The sequence below is a fragment of the Zootoca vivipara genome, chromosome 10, assembly GCF_963506605.1.
Source record: "Zootoca vivipara chromosome 10, rZooViv1.1, whole genome shotgun sequence".
NCBI classification, from domain to species: Eukaryota; Metazoa; Chordata; class Lepidosauria; order Squamata; family Lacertidae; genus Zootoca; species Zootoca vivipara.
The window spans coordinates 45544546-45565667 of NC_083285.1; the positions used below are offsets into that span (position 1 = coordinate 45544546).

The window sequence follows — 21122 nt, forward strand, 5'->3', positions numbered from 1 at the left end:
ACCTGTAATGATAAAACATCAAACATTTAAAAACTTCCCTAAACAGGGCTGCCTTCGGGTGTCTTCTAAATGTCAGGTAGTTGTTTATTTCCTTGACATCTGATGGGAGAGCGTTCCACAGGGCGGGCGCCACAACCAAGAAGGCCCTCTGCCTGGTTCCTTGTAGTGGTTCTGCAGTGACAGAACCACCAGAAGGCCCTCGGCACTGGACCTCAGTGTCCGGGCAGGACAATGGGGGTGGAGACGCCGAGGCCGTTTAGGGCTTTAAAGGTCAACACCAACACTTTGAATTGTGCTTGGAAACGTACTGGGAGCCAATGTAGGTCTTTCAGGACCGGTGTTATATTGTCTCGGCGGCCGCCCCCGGTCACCAGTCTAGCTGCCACATTCTGGATTAGTTGTAGTTTCCAGGTCACCTTCAAAGGTAGCCCTGTGTAGAGTGCATTGCAGTAGTCCAAGCAGGAGATAACCAGAGCATGCACCAATCTGGCGAGACAGTCCGCAGACAGGTAGAGTCTCAGCCTGCATACCAGATGGAGCTGGTAGACAGCTGCCCTGGACACAGAACTGACCTGCACCTCCATGGGAAGCTGTGAGTCCAAAATGACTCCCAAGCTGTGCACCTGGCCATTCAGGGGCACAATTACCCCATTCAGGACCAGCGAGTCATCCACACCTGCCCACCCACTGTCCCCCATATAACTTGTTTTGAACCTTCTTCACACCTTCAAATAAATAAGGAAACAAGCAAAGACTTCACCATGTTTTTTAATGCAGTTTTGAATTGTTTTCTATGGGCAAACTTTGTGTAGCAAAAATGGCCACACAGTGAAACACGAGTGTAGGGGGCGCGGCATAGGTGTCACTACGTAGTTTTCACAAACTATCGACCTAAAACTTTGAACTTCATGGGCAACTCTTTTATCTGAAAAAGCCCTGAAAATCCATTTGCCAATCTACTGCAAATCACTCCCAAGATCTACAAATAGATTCCTTCTGCCATCCCTGCTTTATTCTATTCTGCCAATCCGAGCGATCCTCGGATGAAGGGCGGTATAGTAAGTAAGCAAATAAGTAAGCAAATAAATAAGATAGATTAATTTGCAGCTTAACTGATTTAAGCGAATATAACGTTGCGCTGTTAGGAGAGCCGCCGAATGGGCGGGGTGTAAATAATAATAATAATAAATTTTATTTATATTATTTATTATTTACATTATTATTTTATTTTTATTATTATTAACCCCGAAATGAACAAGTTAGGAACCAGCCTTTCGTACCACCTTCCTGGGCACATCCTGTCCTGTGTACTCTGACCTCGGTTCCCCGATGCGAGGAGCGAGGCCACATCGCGGACGCAGATTCGTGCTTTCGACCGGCGCTTTTTAGCCAATCAAACCCGAGGCTGCGTGAAAATTCCGACTCCGCCGCGTTCGGAGCGGCTGCGTTTTAACCAATAAGCGCGCGGAGGACGCGACGCACTCCTCTGCGGGCCGAACGCGCCCTCCTTAGCCCAACCACGTCCCAGGTTTCTCAATAGCTTCCCTTTCGCCAGCCAATCATCCAACTAGAATGCATACATTCCTCCCACGGCCGCTCCAATCGGCTGGCAGAAGAGTCCGGCCCGTCTGATTCCACAGTGTGGCGGCCGCGAGACACTCTAAAGTGGGGCTGAAAGGTGAGAAGGTGGAAGCGAGAAGGTCGCGCGCGGTGGGGGAGGGGAGGAGGTCGCTGACCCGCCTGCACAGCAGGTGGGGGGGGGCGCCTGTGTCTGTTTACTCACGAGTAACACTTTCTCCGCTATATCGGAGTGGAAAGGCGCTAGTAGAGGAAATGGAGGAGGTCGAGTGAAACGTGCATTACTTATGATGGTTATCATTAATACGTTGTTGTTGTTGTTGTTTAGTCGTTTAGTCGTGTCCGACTCTTCGTGACCCCATGGACCATAGCACGCCAGGCACTCCTGTCTTCCACTGCCTCCCGCAATTTGGTCAAACTCATGTTCGTAGCTTCGAGAACACTGTCCAACCATCTCGTCCTCTGTCGTCCCCTTCTCCTAGTGCCCTCAATCTTTCCCAACATCAGGGTCTTTTCCAGGGAGTCTTCTCTTCTCATGAGGTGGCCAAAGTATTGGAGCCTCAGCTTCAGGATCTGTCCTTCCAGTGAGCACTCAGGGCTGATTTCCTTCAGAATGGATAGGTTTGATCTTCTTGCAGTCCATGGGACTCTCAAGAGTCTCCTCCAGCACCATAATTCAAAAGCATCAATTCTTACGTTACTTCAACTTATATCATTATCCCGCCTCCGCCAAAGAGCCCAGGATGGCAATTAGTTAAGCGGCACTAATAAGCTGGGCTTCATTTCAACCAGTTTGTAGATCAGACGCAATTGCCTCTGAACATGTGCAGAGTGCGCTTTTCTCACCCTTCCGTAACCGTCCACAGCCTCTGGTTGAGGACGGCGGAGGAGGTTTCCCAGATCGCGAGTCTTGAGGCCATGGGTTAGATTCCGAGCTTCAGTTCATCCTGTTCTAGAAATTAAAATAATAAGAGCTGTGGAATGGAAGCAGCCTTGCCAGCTCAGTTTCAGAAAAACGCCCGTCTCCTTCCCAATTACCAAATGCACAGGAGTGTAACAGATGGAACTTTTCTCATCACTTGCCTGCCCTGTCAGGAAAATTGTTCTTTTTTTCTTTTCTTTTCTTTGGCATATAGGTGCCAAAGTTAAAGGTGGGGGGAACCTGGCAAACTTGGCTAGGAATTAAGCTGACTGGAGGGTAACCAGGGTAGGACAGAAGGTTAGAAATATATATCCTTCTGTTATATTTCAATGCATTTAGAGTAGTTAAATATCAACTGCGTTTCAATAATGAGTTTGACCAAACTGCGGAAGCCAACGGAAGACAGGAGTGCCTGGCGTGCTCTGGTCCATAGGGTCACGAAGAGTTGGGACACGACTAAACAACTAAACAACAACAAATGTTTACCTAATACTGGGTTTTAATATTGTATTTGAATAATGCAACATTGCCTGCCTTTACTTAAGAAAATGTCTTTTTAATCACCCTCACTAAATTTTGCAAACTTTAGTGTTTTGAAAGTTAAAATGTTTTATAAAAGGGTGGTTTGTTACAGAAAACATCCTTTCTTGCATGTAAATGTGTTTTAGGAAAACACATTTTGAAGCAGATGTTTGTATTCTGCTTATATTTTGAGGCAGTAAATAAAATAACAAATTTTCCATAGCAACCTTATGATTATTTTGGGAGGGACCTCATATGTCACTTAGTCCAGCCTGTTGATGCAAGAAATTTGGTAGCTTAGTGCTGAGATTGGTGAAAATGCCCTCCTTCTCTTCTGCATGCTACTAGCCCCTATGGAAGTGTCTTGCTGTTGTGGGGATAATAATCTTACAGGACTGTTGTGAAGCTTGCTGAGGTAATGAATAATAGAATTATAGAGTTGGGAGGGACCGTGAGGGCCATCCAGGCCCCTGGTATGTAGGAATCTTTCCCCCAATGTGGGGCTCAAACCCACAACCCTGAAATTAAGAGTCTTATGCTCTACTGACTGAGCTATCCCAGAATACATGTCAAGTGTTTTGAACATTCAGAAGAGCTAACTGTGACTAGCTCTACTACAGTACCGTAGTTTGTACCACAGTTGGTGCATATAAGTGTTAGTAGAGCAGCTGGATTGTGGTTCTATCTATCACACAATCGGTTGTGCCTCGCAGGTTGTTAGGATCAGAATGGTAAAGCATTTTCCCACACTGAGAAACCCAGCCAAAGTCACATTGGTAATACTGTAGTGTGCTGCAGAAAGGAAGATGTTGATGTTCCAATAGGATAATTGGGCCCACCATGGCCACCAGAGGACATTGTTTGCATATAAGAACTGTTCAGTAAAAAGACTGGTATCCACCAGCTTAGGCTAGGCTAGAATTATAGGACTGGCGAAGCCAGGAGCAACCAAAAAGGAAGGTTTAAAAGTGTTGATTTGACTGAGGAGCTTCAATGATGGTTGGTACACACTGGGACTGGTAGAATGGAAGGAAGGGAGCCCAGAGCCAATGACAGGCAGAGCCAACTTCTTTTTAGCCCACTCCTCCTACCTGCTGCATTCTACAAGGACCGAGACCAAGGAGGAGGAAGGTCTCTGGACTGGTTGTAAGCAGGAAGAAAGTTGGCTGAGGGCATACTGAGATTTGCCCTAATGGACCAGCCTCCACTGGGAGGAGCTACCCAAACACCCTCTGGTTTGAAAGACTGCGTATTTGTCCAGGGAGTTAAAGGGCGACCTTTTCTTTCATTCACCATAATTCCAGTATGCCCTTCATGCTGACATGTGATCTGACAGTGCTTAAGTGAGACTGAGCTGAAGGGTAAAGATAGTAGATAAGATTGTAACCCAAAAGGTAGTTTAGGTTAAATGGTGAGCCTGCAGGTAGGGCCTGCCCTTATTACTCTTTATTAGCCCGAAACTTTGATGTGTGTGCTGTATGTGCAGTAAATATGATTGGTGTAACTGAAATTCTGGAGGGCAAGGATAAGGTGAAAGCTTGGGAACCTAGGAGGCGGGAGTATGGGCAAGAGTGGAGACTAGATAGGGGCATGAATGGGGATCCTTGGAATTGACTGGAAAGGGAAGGAAGCAGTGAAATAACAGCTAGGTCTGCGGGGCCTTGGTGGTGGGAATACACCAGCAGAGTTCAGGAAGCTTCAAGTGCTGATGATTTCCCCCCAACTGTGTTGCTTTTGTTTTTCATTTTGCAGATGGCCCAAAAGCTCCTCCTCAGGCCATTCCTCTCCATCCCTGCCAAGCAGCTCTCTGCTCCGCTCCGTTCACAGCCACCTTTGCTTCTCTGCCGGGTTTCGGCTGCGCCCTGCAATCTCACCTGGCGTCTGCCCGTCCCCTTCACCGCTGTGCCTGCAACTACTAGGACATTTTCCACTACTTTGGTCTTCAGGCACACCTTTAACATCCAGGATGGGGATGACTTCCAAGACAGAGTTCTGAAGAGTGAGAAGCCAGTGGTGATTGATTTTCACGCCCAGTGAGTGCCGGGGGGGGGGGGGCATGTTTCTTCTTGGCTTAAAGGTGCCGGCATCAGTTCCTGCCTGGTCACTAGTTCATGTGTGTATTAGACCACAGTGTGGACAAATGCACACCTTGGGTAAATGGTGTGGATGGTCCAGTCCTCTGAGTCTCCTTCTAGCTATGAAGTGATAGTGATAGTGACATGCAAAATGTCCACTAATAGTAATTTGGCATCTTCCCTGTTCTGTTACATGAATTATGTTAATTACACGAACCAAAATATACAGCTGCTGGGTTACATCTCCCTATTTGTTTGTTACAAGTGAATGGCAAAAGCTGGAAAGTTTTTATTTCATGCATTTCATGTGTAGGTGGTGGCTGTTAGAGCACCCAGGTGCAGATTGCAATATAGTTAGAGCTATTCCCTAGCAATAAAGAGAGACTGCAAACATCTATGACCTTTCGGATCAAAACAGTCTTAAAAATTAACTTGGTTGAACTGTGTCAAGAGTCTGCCTGCAGCTCTCATGCTATTGGAGTTTGTGTTTTGCTAGACACTTTCCATGTCAGATCTGGGGAGAGAGGAAGGAGACGAGAACCACTGTGGGGGTGGCTGCTTAGCTAACACGGAAGCAGTGGGAGCTAGCTGACTTTCTCAGTCCTTTCATTCCAAATATGCCAGCACAAAAGCAAAATAAAAAAATCCTTCCAGTAGCACCTTAGAGACCAACTAAGCTTGTTATTGGTATGAGCTTTCGTGTGCATGCACACTTCTTCAGATACACTTCAGATACACTATCGTACTTCTGATTCAATACAAAATTTGCCCACGGTATGTTTTGCAAGGGACCTTGATACATGAAGTCTCTTCGGCTCAGGTGCAAAACTGGTGTAGGAAAAAACTGGCATCTGTGAAAACTGTCCGTTCTTAACCAGAAACTGTTCTTAACCTGAGGTACCACTTTAGCTAATGGGGTCGCCTACCATAGCTGCCAAGTCTCCCGTATTCCCCGGGAAACCCCCATTTTTCCAGCTGTCCCCAGCCGAAAAAATGGATTTTTTTGTTTTTTCCCGGTTTATTCTGGTGTGGAGGCCATTTTGGAACTGGGCGGAGCATGCTCAGAAGCGACTTTTGATGCTGCTCTGCCCAGTTCCAAAATGGCTGCAGCGCGACTTCTGGTGCGGCAGCCATTTTGGAACTGGGCACAGCAGCATCAAAAGTCACTTCTGAGGATGCTCCGCCCAGTTCCAAAATGGCGGCAGCGCTGCTTCCGGTCTGCTACTTCCGGTCCGGTCCCTTATTTCTCAGGCAGAAACTTGGCAGGTATGCCGCCTACTGCCGCTGCACCGCTGGCATGCAATTTCTGTTCTCATCCTGAGGTAAAGTTCTTAACCCGAAGTACTAGTTCCGGGTTAGGGGAGTCTGTAACCCGAAGTGTTTGTAACCCGAGGTACCACTGTAAGGGTTTTTTTTAAGGGCTCTTGGTGAAAATGGGGTTCTCCTGCGTTCTGTCCCACATTCACCCTATGGCACAAACAGCATGAAAGTGGCTGAAACGTACCTTTGAGTGTCCCTTGCAGGAAAACACCCCCCAAGCTGTCTGTAAAGTCCTAATTGTAGCTCTTGGTGCTTGAATTGTTAAAGCTGCTGTAAACCTGCCCAGCACATGCATGCTGTTCTTTAATTTAGCAAGACAGGCATCAATATCAGGCTTGATATTTAAAGTTAGGAGGGTTTCCCCTGCAGCTATTAAAGGCAAGCTCACCCCAGAAAATAGGGGAGGAGTTCAGAGTGTTTTGAAAAGCTTCGCCTTTCTCCTGCTGCCTTTGCTTTTCCCTCACTGAACCCTTAATTCCTTTTCTCTCCTTGGAGGTGGTGCGGTCCCTGCAAGATCTTGGGGCCCAGGCTAGAAAAGATAGTGGCCAAACAGAAGGGGAAGGTCTTGATGGCAAAAGTAGACATCGACGACCACACAGACTTAGCCATTGAATACGAGGTAAGTGCTCATAAACCCCCTAAGAAATATACAGAATATGAGTTGCGTAGAACAACTTGGTTTGCTCTTCATTTGTTCTGATTAGGAACCTAGGAAGAGCTGCCTTTTCCAACCTGGGTCCCTCTAGATGTTTTGGACTACAACTCCCATCAGCCCCAGGCAGCGCAGTTGTTCAAAACAACTGGAGGGCTCCAGGCTGGGAAAGGCTGCTCAACGGGACTCATGGTCTTGACTGAGATAAACCAGAGTGTGGTGACAGAAGATGCATTAATTCAATAAATCAGTGTTTCCCAACCTTGGGTCTCCAGTTGTTTTTGGACTACAATTCCCATCATCCCTGACCGCTGGTCTTGCTAGCTAGGGATGATGGGAGTTGTAGTCTAAAAACAGCTGGAGCCCCAAGGTTGGGAAACACTGCAATAAATTAATAGCAGAGCTGTGGCAGAAGAGAGATGAAGGTCTGGTGGGGCAAGAAGGCTTTGCTTGTGGGGAGAGAATCCCTGGGTGATGATAGAAGAGACACTGGAGCAGGCAACTCAAGTCTTGATGGTCACTGTGTGGGAAGAGCCGTTGCATTATGGAGGGTACCAAGAGGCAGGCAGGCATCAGGTGGCTTAGAATCAGGTTAGCCCCCTGGACCTTGGACTCCAACTCCCAACAGCCCCAGGAAGCATGGCCAGTGATTGGGATGGTTGGAGTTGGAGTCTTAATAACATCTGGAAGGCAGCACATCAGCTACCCCTGGCTTTAGAAGGTGGCAGGACTGCAGAGAGTCAAGAATAGCATTTGTAATCATAAGCAGAGATGTTCTTTCCCTGGAAAAGAAATCCATGTTTCCAAGACCCATTTCCAGATAACAGTAAGCCTAGAATTTATTTCTTCATACAAGCTGAGATAGCTCAGTCCATAGAGCATGAGCCTCTTAATCTCAAGGTTGTGGGTTTGCTTGTTGACCGAAAGATTTCTTCACTGTAGGGGGTTGGACCATTGTGGAGGGTAGATGACCCTTGTGGTCCCTTCCAACTCTACAATTCTGTTATTCTTAACTCCCCCCCCCTCTCTTTTTTTAGTTGGTTTGTTCTTTTCTTTTGGGGAGAATCCTTTCTGTATCAGCTACCAGATTCAATATGCAGAGCTTTACAGAAGGCTGGTCCTTTCCTCTGACGCTTAGGACATAAGAAGAGTTTTGTCTGATACTGAAATTTAGAAGGGTAGAAAGGCAGTGGAAATTGGTGGTGGAAACTTTAAAAACAAGAAGAGCTATGCTTGGCCGTCCCTCTGCATCAGGCATCCCCAAACTTCGGCCCTCCAGATGTTTTGGACTACAATTCCCATCTTCCCCGACCACTGGTCCTGTTAGCTAGGGATCATGGGAGTTGTAGGCCAAAACATCTGGAGGGCCGCAGTTTGGGGATGCCTGGTCTACATTCTCACTTAAGGGCAAGCCCATAGCTTAGTGAAAGAGTGTACACTTTTCAGGAATAAAGCCCCATATTGTATCTCTGATTAAAAGGGCTCCAGGTAATAGGGGACGAGGCACTTAAGATCCTTGAAAGCTACTACTAGCTGAAGTAAGCAATGCTGGGCTAGATGTCTAGCGACCTGGTGCTTCATGTGGCAAAATGATTTTTGCTTCTTCTTTTTAGTTTGTGGCTTTGAGATCCTAAACAATTTTCTACTCTGCTGGGGTTTTTGAGTCCTGCAGATTCCATGCAAATAGGCAGTAAATCTCCCACTCCTATCAGTCTTCCCTCCCTCCCTCCCTCCCTCCCTCGCCCTTGTTTACAAGACAGCGGCCCACCATCTCAGCCTGAAAATTTCACAACAACTTTTCTGCTGCAGCAGATTCTTTGGAAGGGAGAGGGAGGGAGGGACCCCCTCTGTGAGCCTTGGAATGCCTGTGCATTCCTTTGCGCAGGCCCTGACCTGCCCTGGGCTCTGGAGCCGTCCCAATGGAGCATCCATCCATGAAGTATTTTCCTGCTGCGAAAAAAATTCACAGGGATTCTTCCCAGAATGGATTCAGCTCTGGCCAGAGCTTCCTTCTCCTGATTCCCAAATAGGGGAGGCATTTGGACACCCCGTGCCGAAGTCCTGGTGGTACTGCTGCTGCTGTTGCTTCTTCTTCTTCAACTCCTGCTGGTGAAATGGCTAAGCATCTCCTGCTGACCTAGTTTATTGCCTGGGAGAAATTCCTCATTTGTTAAACGGATGGGCCGGCCCTGCCCATGTCTCTTCCTCTTGCTTAGTTGGTCCTTTCTCCCTCTTCCAGGCCGGGGGCCCCTCCTTGCTATGCAACTTCTCCCAGAGAGGCAGGAAGAGGGGCCTGTCTCAGCCTGCCACCACCTTGCCTTGAACTCTTCCAGTTTCCCCACCGCCTCTCAACTTTGGCTTGCTGCCACCATCCCTTGTTATGTTCCAGTTGAGTCAATAGTGTTCCAGTGGTGACCCTTCTCTTCGCACAGCCGCTGGGTGATTTACAGATGGGGCTGTGAGTGGAATGAACAAAGAGAACTTCTGGTCTCCTTTGCCCAGAGTCCTGATGTCCCACCTCAGCAACGTGACCTGTAACCAATCATTATTTTATATGCTGCCTTTCAGGTGGACCCAACAAAAGCAGTTTGAATAAACCTATTACGGCGAGAAGCGCCGGTTATAAAATTAAAACCTAAAAGGCAGCTATTTGGCACAAAGAAGCTATTTCTGTTTCTTCTCCCCTTCCCTCGAGGAAATGTGCTCTTTCAGAAGCCCCTCTGGCGGCATTTGGGGAAAGAAGTAGAACAAACCCACCCCTCGTGGGGTATGGGGTGAGCTGGAAAGTGGGCCGGCTGCTGCTCATTTAAAGACATTGTCTAAAATTCTTAAAATAGCAAACAGTGATGAGACATGATGCAAAAAGATAGGAAGCTGCCTTATATCAAGTTAGACTTTTGTGAAAATTGTCTACTAAACTGGCTGGCAGTAACTCACTAGGATTTCAGGCAGAGGACATTCCCAGCCCTTGAAATCTGGGCATCGAACTTTTGGCGTATATTTTTCACATGTCAGGAATTAAATTCAGATTTTGAGTCTGCCTTGGTATGGATAGGGGAACGATTAAATGTTCCACACCCTATTGATTTATGCCTAGCATAGAAAAAGCCCTTGTAGTGTTAAACTGTGGACGGGAAGAGTGACTCAGCAGTTAACATTCTTTGCATTCTACCCAGGAGACCTTGCTCTGCCCCAGGCTTCCTGTGTAACGTAGGGCAAGCCATTTTTATATACAGCTTGCTCCCCGATTTGTGGCTGCAGGTTGGGCATGGGGAGAATAGGGTACTGGATCCTCACTCTATAAAGTGCTTTTATTGCTTATTTGCATCCCACATGTCCCCACAAGTAAAGCATCTGGCTCTTTCTAAAAATGAAGAAAAGAGGAGCTTTCTGGGAGTGTTTTGAGGGCACAGGAATTTTTATAGTTGTCCCCTAGAGGGCACTAAAGAACATCAATTAACCATAATCTATAATCTGTTGCATGTTGAGCCTTCACACACACACACACACACACCCTGAACTAACCATAGGATGTGGCACTCTTAAGGAGCTGCACTGCATTGGCCAGCAGAGGGGAAAGGGTGGGGCCCAGCTGAAACAGGCCTTTTGAGTCCAGAGCCTTGGTGGAAAAGAGAAGCCAGATCTCCCAGGGCTTTCCATTGGGGAGGGTTTGCGTGTGGCAAATTGCTGATGGCTGCAAGACACAGCGCAGCTGGGAGCGTGTTTGATGAGAAAGCACATTCCAGGGATGGACAGCAGGCAAGATAAGGATAGGACACGACCCAGTGGCTGAGCTGTCTGCAGATAAGGGCGCCAGAGGGGAGCTGTGGAATGTGTCAGCCCCTTCTGAAATATTTACACATTCCTCTCTCGTTGGTCTCTGGACTCCTTTAATGGGCTTGCTCACATGTGGGGAGGCCCCATAGCCTGTGGTTTTAAAGCACTGGGCCCTGCAGAAGTCAGCTAGCAGGCCCCTGCCGATCCTCTTCCTGTTGCTGCCTGATCCCAGGCTGTCCTCTCAATTGTTAGTCAAAATTGGGCAGTAAGCAGCTAATAGATCAATAAGCCAACTTGCGGGAAGGGGAGGGGCGTAGCATGACTCCAGAAATTCACACCATACATTTAGAGCAGGCATAGGCAAGCTCGGCCCTCCAGATGTTTTGGGACTACAATTCCCATCATCCCTGACCACTGGTCCTGTTAGCTAGGAATCATGGGAGTTGTAGTCCCAAAACATCTAGAGGGCCGAGTTGGCCTATGCCTGATTTAGAGAGCTACAATGCCACTTTAAACAGTCCCTGCTTCCCCCATAGAATTCTGGGAGTTGTAGTTTGCTAAAGGTTCTGAGAGTTGTTAAGAGACCCAAACTCTTACAGAGCTACAATTCCTAGAGTGGATTAACAGTCAAGCCCTCTTCCCAGGGAACTCTGGGAGAAGAATATAACCTCCCACAACCTTTAACAAACAGCAGGTCCCATAATTATTTGCGGGGAAGCCATGACTGTTTAAAGTAATATCATGGTGCTTTAAATGTATGGTACAAATGTGGCCTATTGGCGTTCTGCCTCATCACTCTTAGAATAAATATACTGGTGGCTGGGCTACTATGTGTATTCAGTAGTTGTGCTCTATCCTTTAAGAAATTTGAAGGCCTCAGACTGTGTTTAAAGCAGAGTTTGGATTTCCCCCCAACAGATGTTGGACTGCAGCTCCCATCATCATCCCTGGCCATTGACCATGCTGCCTGGGACTGATGGAGAGTCCCACAACATCTGGAGGGCTATGGGTTCCCCCATCCCTGATATAAAGCATTTTGTTAGTTACTTTGGATGCAAATACAGGTTTGAAACCGCATAGCGAATCTCTGGCCAACCCTTTGAAGGCAGAGGGGTGGGATTCCAGACGACAGAGCTTCAGTGCCCTCCTTGTGACAGGCAGAAATGACTGTACAAAATAAGCAAATGTAGACCCTCCTCTATCTAATACACACACACAAACCCTGGATGTTGTAAGTCTATCATATTCACTCTTCAACAACTTTGACACCGCAAAGAGGGACACACCCATTTTTCTCTCCACTTCTGTTTGGGCACAGTTAAAGCCACATTTAGGGATAAGAAGTCAGGCAATGACATCTGCAGAACTGGAGTATTGCTGTATTGACAACTTGATGTCAGTTGTGGGCTAGAAATAGATGATCAGGAGCCAAGGAGGAGCTGCTTAAAAGCTTCCTGTCTGGTAAGCTATAACCATAAATCAGGCATCCCCAAACTTCAGCCCTCCAGATGTTTTGGACTACAATTCCCATCATCCCTGATCACTGGTCCTGTTAGCTAGGGATCATGGGAGTTGTAGGCCAAAACATCTGGAGGACCACAGTTTGGGGATGCCTGCCATAAACCCTCCAGCAGTACTATAAGTTCTGTGTAGCTATAAACCTGTGCAACTGGGCAGGGAGTGGGGAGAAGTACGTAACACTTACCACATGGTCAGAAGTGACAGTCAGGTGTCATGCTTCTGCCACAGCTACACAAACTGCATGGTGAGCTTTTAAGCAGCCGCAGAGTGCATCCTGGTCAGCTCTTCCTCTACCAGAGAGCCTGCTTTTCAGAAAGTTGGCAGTGCAGCTTCACACTGGGGCAGTCGTCTCCTTCCCTCTAAGTCCAGGAATGGGGAAAACTGTGGCCCTCCAGATGTTGTTGGACTACAACTCCCATCTTCCCCTGACCTTTGCCTCAGACCATGCTTGCTGGGCCTGATGGGAGCTGTAGTCCAGTCATATCTGGAAGGCTATAGGTTAACCATCCCTGTCTTACTCTGTTTTCAAGCAGGAAAGTGCATTTGTTAACATGCAGAATACCAGCAGAAACTTCATGCTGGAGCTGTACTCCTTTGACAGTCATCTTTCTAAAACTAAAATAACCCCCACCCTAAAATCCAAGTGATCCTGTTCAATTTCTTAGGAGCTCTCCAATATGAGGAAAGATTAATCATTCACCTTTTTTTTACAGCGTGCTATCTTTGTTTTAATGTTTGCTTTGACTTCTGAAATGATGTTCACAGGTCAGTGGAGCACAGCTCTTATTCTGCTTGCCTCTTTCTTTCCTTCTTTGTACCTAGGTTTCAGCAGTGCCCACAGTCCTGGCTATGAAGAACGGCGATGTGGTGGATAAGTTTGTAGGGATAAAAGATGAGGATCAGCTGGAAGCCTTCCTCATGAAGCTCATGGGACCTTGAGCAACCAAGCGTGTGAATATGCCCCAGGACTCTTTCCCCTTTTTGTTTTTAAGCCTAGTTCCTTGGGAGGAGATGAGGGACAGTGGAAATGCCTTGGAGCAGTTGGGCTAGTGTCCGGTTTTGGAAGGAAATGGGCTGGACCGTTCTAGCTCGGCCTTCTCCTTGGGAGGTGGGGACAAACAGCCATGGTTCTGAGCTTGATGGGAAGGCTGGTTACTCCATGGGAGAAGATGAAAGAGCCTGCTGCCTGCCAGCAAATAACCCGTGGCAAGAAATGGAAGACTCCCAACAGAGGCAGGGGAGAAGCTTCCCTCATCCTGCTCCAGTCCAGATCCTGTACAATTAACAGCTGCTGCCCATGAGAGATGTTGGCAGACTTCCTTAAAAAAAACCAGTTCCCCTGCTATATCTCTCCAGTCTGCGTCCTTTCCCACCCTTTCTGTCCAGGGGTACTTTTAAATCACGCGGCTCTCTTTGGCCACTGCTGCAACACACACCCCTCCCTGTGCGCTGCTGCTTATAAACCAAATGAAGAGCAACATTGTTTGGAATCTTCTATCTCCCCCCCCCTTTTTTTTGGGTAGATCTGTAATAAAGATAGCTTTAGTAATTGCTCCGTTCCCTTTTTTTGTAGATAATTCTTCATGAGCTGAGAGAGAAGGTTCTTCCCTTCTGCAGGAAAGCTGAAGCCCTCCCACTTGGCTTGGGCGGTTGTGGGTTTGAGCAGGGGAGTGTTGGCAAGGAGGGTCTTGGGTTCACCCGTCCTTCACCAAACTAGAAGATACTTAGGCAGCCTGTTGCAGTGACGCCAGTCTTCATGGCAAAAGTAGCGCAGGGATGGGGGGGTCTGCGTCGTTGGCCTCCACTTCTGATCAGCCTGAACCAGCTTGGCCAGGAATCAGTAATGATGGGAGTTAGTTTTCCAGCAAGATGAAGCAAGCTTGTTTCCCCCTGCTCCAAAGGGCCTACTTGAACCAATGGTTTCAAGTTACAAGAAAAGAGATTCCGACTAAACATCGGGAAGAACTTTCTGACAGTAAGAGCTGTTCAACTGTGGAACAAACTCCCTCAGGAGGTGGTGGGCTCCTTTCTTGGAGATTTTTAAGCAGAGGTTGGGTGGCCATCTGTCACGGATGCTTTAGTTGAGATTCCTGTATTGCAGGGGTTAGCCTATTTGACCCTTGGGGTCCCTTCCAGCTCTACCATTCTATGAACATCTGGAGATCCATATGTTCCCCACCAGTGCTTTAATGGCATTCAGGGCCGTCTTAAGCATATCTAGTGCCGTGGTGCGAAGATCCCTCCGCCGGCGCCCCCCCGCCCCGTTTCCCAGCACGGCTGTCTGGTGGGCGCAGCAGCACGGTGCCCCACTGGCGGCCCGACGCATTGCACCACCCAGCCTTGCCTTAGGGCCGGCCCTGATGGCATTTTCCCATCTGTTTCCTTAGATGGCCCATTTCACCATCATTAACAGAGGCCAGCCCTGAAGTTTTTCAGTGACGAACATGAAATGCTTTCTTTGCAGATCATCTCTGAAATCTTCTGGAAGGGGGTGGTGCATTGGCAAACAACATAACGACAGCTGGGAACATGGATGCCAAATTCATAGAAAATAAAAACACTGGTGACTATTTTCTAAGGTCCAAGCAGTCTCTGTTTCTGTTGAGTATGGCCTTAGAGGTTAAACAGTCAAAATGTGGGAGCTGGCAGAAGTTGGGAGTTCTCAGCGCCTTGGGCTGCTACATACTTCCTGTTAAACAGGGATGCTAATCCTTGCCAGAGGCAGAGAGCATAATGGATAGGAATACTTCTTCCTTAAAACATGCAAATGGCTGATATGGAAGAGATAGGAAGCTACTTGTCAATATGTCCCAAAGAAAGCTATTAAATTTCTTTTTGCAGCGTAGCAAAAATTCTTTTGTCCACTGGTGGACCACTGCACCAGTTGGGCCTCCAATACATGATTTATAGAATGCCAAACCTGTGTTGAAAACACCTGCAAGGGCTGAGCTTTTAGATCTAGCTGCCCATTGCTATTAGGGCTTCTTGGAACTCAATTTGACGTAGCAGCCTACTGCTGAGCAAAGGTTTCGAAAGAAGCACAGCTAAAAGAAGCCAGAGTCTGGTTTTCCTTTTTGCCTTATGTTTCTACCCTCAGCTATTTGAAAAGGAATCATATTTCAAGCCATAATCTTATTGGGGGAAATGTTACACAGCAGAGTGAATAATTCATACCTTTAGGCTGGAACTACTCTAACCTTTTAGATCATAGTGGCTGTTTTCACCCGTGATTTAATGTAATGTAGATCCTCCCAGCTTCTCCCCTTCTGCTCTTCCCTTGTAAGTGTCTTGTTTTCAACCACATGGGGGGCTGCCTGCTTCCTTCATGTGGCCAGCCTCTTCACCTGCCACACTTTCTCTTTGGATTAGGAAGTAGCTTTGACCCTGAAAAACCAAATATGAAAGGCTCGTTACCACTCACTGCTATCTTCATAGACGCTTCTGCTGCAGACACATGTAGATTTTTTTATGAAGCGAACATTTTTTGTCCTTGGTTTTTGCACATAACCTTTATTGGCTCTTAGCATGCTCCTCTATGTACAGAGTCAAGATCTGAGGGGTTTGTTGGAGAGGGGGGGGGAGTTTTGCCTACTTCCTTACAGCACAAGGCAATCAGAAAGAGTTTAAAGGAGTTCTCTTTCTTTGAGACAGCCCTAAATGCCCAGGCAGCAATGTTCCTACCAGAGTCCTCAAGGAGGCTGCCCAGCCAGCTTCAGGAAATGGTGCCAGGTGCCAGACTCTTCATTTTGTCCTTGACTGTTGCTACAGAGGTTTTGCTACGGGGATCAAATTTTGTAGGTGAAACTTTAAACAAAATGTTAGGTATTTGTTATTAAGGATTCTTTGGAACAGTTTGAAAGGGCATGGTAAAACAGTGCTAAATAACTGTCCTGTCAACATGAGGATTTACACTTGTGCAAATCAGCTCCCCCCCCCCCCCTCCTTCCGTCTGCATGCCTCGTAATCTGTTCTGGAAGATCGCCCAACCCTGTGGAGCAGATTTGTGGAGGGGGCTAGACAGATATCTAAAGGGCTGTCACATGGAATATGGAGGAAGCTTGTTTCCCCCTGCTCTGGAGGGGTAGGACTTGAACCAATGGAATCAAATTACAAGAAAGAAGATTCCGACTAAACGTCAAGAGGAACTTTCTGACAGCAAGAGCTGTTTGACAGTGGAAGGAACTCCCACACTAGGTGGTGGACTCTCCTTCCTTGGAGATTTCTAAGCAGAGGTTGGATGGCCATCTGTCATGGATTTTTTTAGTTGAGATTCCTGCATTGCAGGGGTTTGGACTAGATGACCCTTGGCGTCCCTTCCAACTCTACAATTCAATGAGTCTATGTGCAGGGGGAGGAGGAAAGTCCCATTGCACAAGTGTAAATCCTTGTGCAGATGGGACAATTACTTACTGCTGCATGGAATGCAAGCCATCGCGTCTTGCCTCCATAGAGTTTTCCCTCCAATGTCCACCTAACTACAATGCTCTCCCTTGTTGCAAAACATTGGAAGCCAAAGTAGGGTCTTGTCTCATTTCTGATTAAGGGTTGTCGATCGGTAACCCGGAGGTGATATCTGGAGAAAGTGAGCAGTCGTTCTTCTTCCTCTCATAGCGCTCTGACCAAGGGGCGTCCAGTGATACTGCCTGGTAGGATAAGATCAAAGAGTACTTTGTCAACACAGGGCATAGTTAAATGATGGAACTTTCTACCCAGTGGAGGCTGGTCCTTTTGAGCACTGGCCCAGCAGCCTCTGTCTGCCCTCACCTCCATCTGCCAGTCCAGACTGCAACCTTACTGTCAGCTTCCTCCTCTTTAGTCTCAGTATTGCCTCCTGCAGAACTGTGTAGGGAGGAGGATGGGGACAAAAGCAGAATTAGTTCTCTTTGGTTCTGCCCACCTCTGACCTCCCTGCTATCTGCTACACCAGTCTCAAGGGACACTTGCCGCTACTGTTGTTGCCATAAGCCAGTGATGGTGAACCTATGACACACGTGTCAGATGTGACACGCAGAGCCCTCACTGCTGTCCCCCCCCTTTGTTCTCCCGCTCCTCCTACAGCTTGTCTCCTGCTTGTCTCCGCTGTTGCTGGTAGCCAGAGATTGGTTTTTTAAACCTTTCTGTGCTGTTTTTTCTGGTGCTTTGGCAGATGATGATTGGGCGTGACAGCATTCGTTTTTTAACCTGTTCTGTGCTGGGGGGTTTTGGCGCTTTGGCAGACTGCATGTTAGTTCCAGACTGCAGTACTGCGTGTTAGTTCCAGCGAAGGTATTATTCGTCATTTATTTCTGTTCTCTTTCCGCCCAAAAAAGCGCAGCAGCTTTGGGGTGGGTGCACTGTGACAGGTATAGGGCTCTATTGAGCGATTTATGACTCAATTAGGAGCCACTTATGTCGCCCGGCACACTCTCGCTGCGTTTTCTGCTCCGTGGACCCGGGCTTGGTAGTTAGAATGCAGAGCTCATTCTCCTCCTTTCACGCACAGCGGTTGCCTGTATAGCCTTCGGATAAAAAGCCTTTCCTACGCTTCCTACGTTCTGTAGCACTCCTGCTAATGTGAATGCGGGATTGATCCCCTTCTGCCGGCACAAACCTCCAAGCCTTTGAGTTTGGTTCGTAACCACAGAAGATCATTTTCTTGGATCTTGGTCCCCCCCTTTCTGCGCTTCTGCTTTGGAATTAGAACCCACGCCTCACACCCAAAAGCCAAAAGCCACGCCTCACACCCAAAAGCCATACAACATGCACCCCCCCAAAAAAAGCTAAGCAACTTTTACACCCCCCAAAAAACCTCCAAAACTTTGGTCAGCAGCTCCCCCCGAAAAGCTCAACAACTCAGGGCACTTTGTGGTAAATAAGGGGTTTTTTGTTTGGTTTGGTTAAATAATTAGTTTTTGGTTTATTAAATAAATACAGTTATATATTACAATTATACATTTTTGTTATTTAAACTATAAATATCGCAAAATTATAGTTTTTTTTCTCAAAGTGACACACCACCCGAGTTATGCTCGGTTTTTGGGCGAATTTTGACACACCAAGTTCAAAAGGTTGCCCATCACTGCCATAAGCTGTGATGCTGGCTTTTGAAGGGCAGGTAAAGTATGCTGGCTACCAACTTAAAGCAAAGGGGAATAGGCAAATTCATGGAGCATAAAGGTTACTAGTCTTAACTATATAGTACTTCCAGGATCAGAGACATCGTGCTTCTGAATACCAGGTGTTGGTGAACATGAACAGGAAATCTGCTGCACTCACATCCCGCTTGTAGGATTCCCAAAGGCATCCATTTGGCCACTTCTGGAAGCAGGCTATCGGAACAGATTGGCTGTTGGTTTGATCTAGCAGGGCTTGTGTTCCTTCGATGGATCTAAATAAGGCTGCTTCCATAATTCATGGGACCTGATGCTCTTCCATGTCTGAGATCTGAAGAGTTTTCATCACAGCTTGAAACTGTTCTCTGCAACAATGAGGGATAGAAGCTTAGCTTCTCGAGACTTTTGATTCCGGCCCTGGGTGCCAAATTCCATGCTTGCACTATGCATAGTTGGAGCAGGGCACATTTCCTGCCTGTAGCAAAGGGAGGCATTGTCAGCGGCGAGCAGGAAATGTCTGCGAGGGGGAGCAGGCCTGGTATGTTTTCTACAGTGGTTAACTTCAGTGCCCTGCCATAAACACAGAACAGGAAAAAACAGCTGCAGGCACTGTGACTTTGCATTGTGTATTTAAGAGCCTGCATAAATTGGGCTGTTTTATCGCTTCCTTCCAAGGCTCTGGGGCCTGGGTGGTATCGAGTACAACAAGCTGGAGATTTACTGGCAACCCCTAATATGTGCATCAGTTTGTGACAGTCACAATTGCTGATTCTTTCTAATACAAAGTGGGGGGGGGCGCCGGTGAGTATTTCAGCGAAGAAAGAGAGGGGCATGCATCTCCTCCTTCTCCAAATCACTAGCAGCTTTTAAAATGGCCTAAAAATCTCCTGAGGCTTTGGGTGCTTTTTGAGTTATGAATTGAAAATGTCAGAGAAGCAGAAGGGCAAAGATGCTACTGTTATGCAGCCAGCCCTGACTTAATTGCCTCTCTCTTTTTGCCTCTGCAGAAGGGAATTGCTGTGGGCCCTAGCTGATCACTGCAAGCAAGAGAAGGCCGCTCGCCTGCTCTTTGGCCTTCACATGTGCCACCCTTTTGTCAAATTCAGTTTTTTTTCAGAGCTTGGAAACAATTGACAACACACACACACAAATGCCCAGGTGTTGAAGAATGTCTAGACCTGGCTGGTACTTAAAAACTTGTAAAATTGTTGCCAGGTGCAGTCTCTTGGGGAAGAAAACTCAGAGGGGCCACCACTGAAAAGGCCTTTGTAGTCATGCTGCACTGCTAGGAAGGAAGGCACTTAAAGCAGCATCTCGACAGAAGTTCTCATGACACGCCATGCATCTAAAGCACATGGCTCCCCCACAAAGAATCATGGAAACTGCCGTTCGTTAAGGGTGCCGAGAATTACAGCTTTGTGAGAGGATGGGACTGTGTGCAACCCTGCAATGGACCTCTGGCTTCCATGGCACAGGGAGGGTGGGCGACCCGTGGGGCTGGATGCGCACGGATAAACAAATACCTGTATGCATACCTAAGCCCTCAGGTTTCTGGAAACCAGGGGGGTGGGGAAGTCTTAAATGAGAGGCAGGGACAGCAACACACTGCGCAAATACATCCCGGGAAACTGCCTGCTGCTTTGGATAGAAAACACAGGGGTAAGGCTGTTTCTCGAGATGTCCTGTTCTCCCTCCACCCCCTTTTAGTTGCATTGCTGCTTCTCTGTCCAGCTTAGCTTAAGACACGTCATCACCCACTTCTAATAGCCATCTCAGGTGACCAGTGCAGAAAGGCCTGGAGCCAAAGAGGTCCTCTGAGAAAGAAGTGTTGGCAGGTTTGGGGGAACCCTGAGGTTTGCAGAAGTGCTAAAAATATTTAGGGGGAAGGGAATCGTAAGTGCGGGGCGGGGAGAGAGAGACTTAAAAACAGCCCCATGGGGACAGTATTCTCAGTGAGCCCAGAATGCAAGCATACCGTTGGGAAGGGGATTGAAAATGAGCAAGGAGGAAAGACAGGGTGGAGTGCCCCGGAAAGGGGCGTGGCTGGCTGGCAGCCACACTGCAACACTTTGTTACAGATCCCACTTGGATACCTATAAAATACTCAGGTTTGAAGTAGCTAGCAACCCTTTAGCACTCTCTTGGTTTGGGGGGCTGTGGGGCGGGATGTGTGAGAAAGGCATTCTTTATGCCTTCCTCACTCCTGTAACTTTTCTCTCCCCTCCTCAAAGTCTACAGAAGTACTCCTTTTCCAGGTTGTCTGGAACAGGAACGCGCTCTCCTCTTAGGCACTGGGGATGCACCGCAACATTTAGTTGCAGGTCCCGCTTGCATTGTTCCCGTCTTGTCTTACTAAAAAGGGCAGTGTGCCTCTTTTGCAGAAAACGCTTTGCTCTGCTTCAGTGATCGCAATTTATGTACCACGGCACTACTGACTTCGAAACCTGTTCCTAAAATAGCTGACGGAAGAATGTTCCTGTCTCGCTTATTTTTATATACACATATTTTTTACCTTGACTGCCAGCCGTGGTGTTTTAACAGGTCACACGCCTACCTGACTATGCCTGAGATTGTACAGCCCAGTGGTTAGAGCAGCAGGCTGTGAAATCACATAAAAGCAAGCTGCAACAAGATGTTGCGGAGTGGATTGTTCCCATTGGGGG

The 21122-nt window shown here is 47.5% G+C and overlaps 1 protein-coding gene across 1 annotated transcript; it reads left to right on the plus strand.

Annotated features, from left to right (window-relative positions):
- Positions 1 to 1557: 1557 nt before the first annotated feature.
- TXN2 (thioredoxin 2) lies at positions 1558 to 16028 on the plus strand. The gene is made up of 4 exons (XM_035128195.2): positions 1558 to 1678; positions 4775 to 5055; positions 6913 to 7036; positions 13190 to 16028. The coding sequence occupies exons 2-4, from the start codon at positions 4775 to 4777 to the stop codon at positions 13304 to 13306; spliced, it is 522 nt and encodes a 173-aa protein (XP_034984086.1). The 5' UTR covers positions 1558 to 1678; the 3' UTR covers positions 13307 to 16028.
- Positions 16029 to 21122: the final 5094 nt, after the last annotated feature.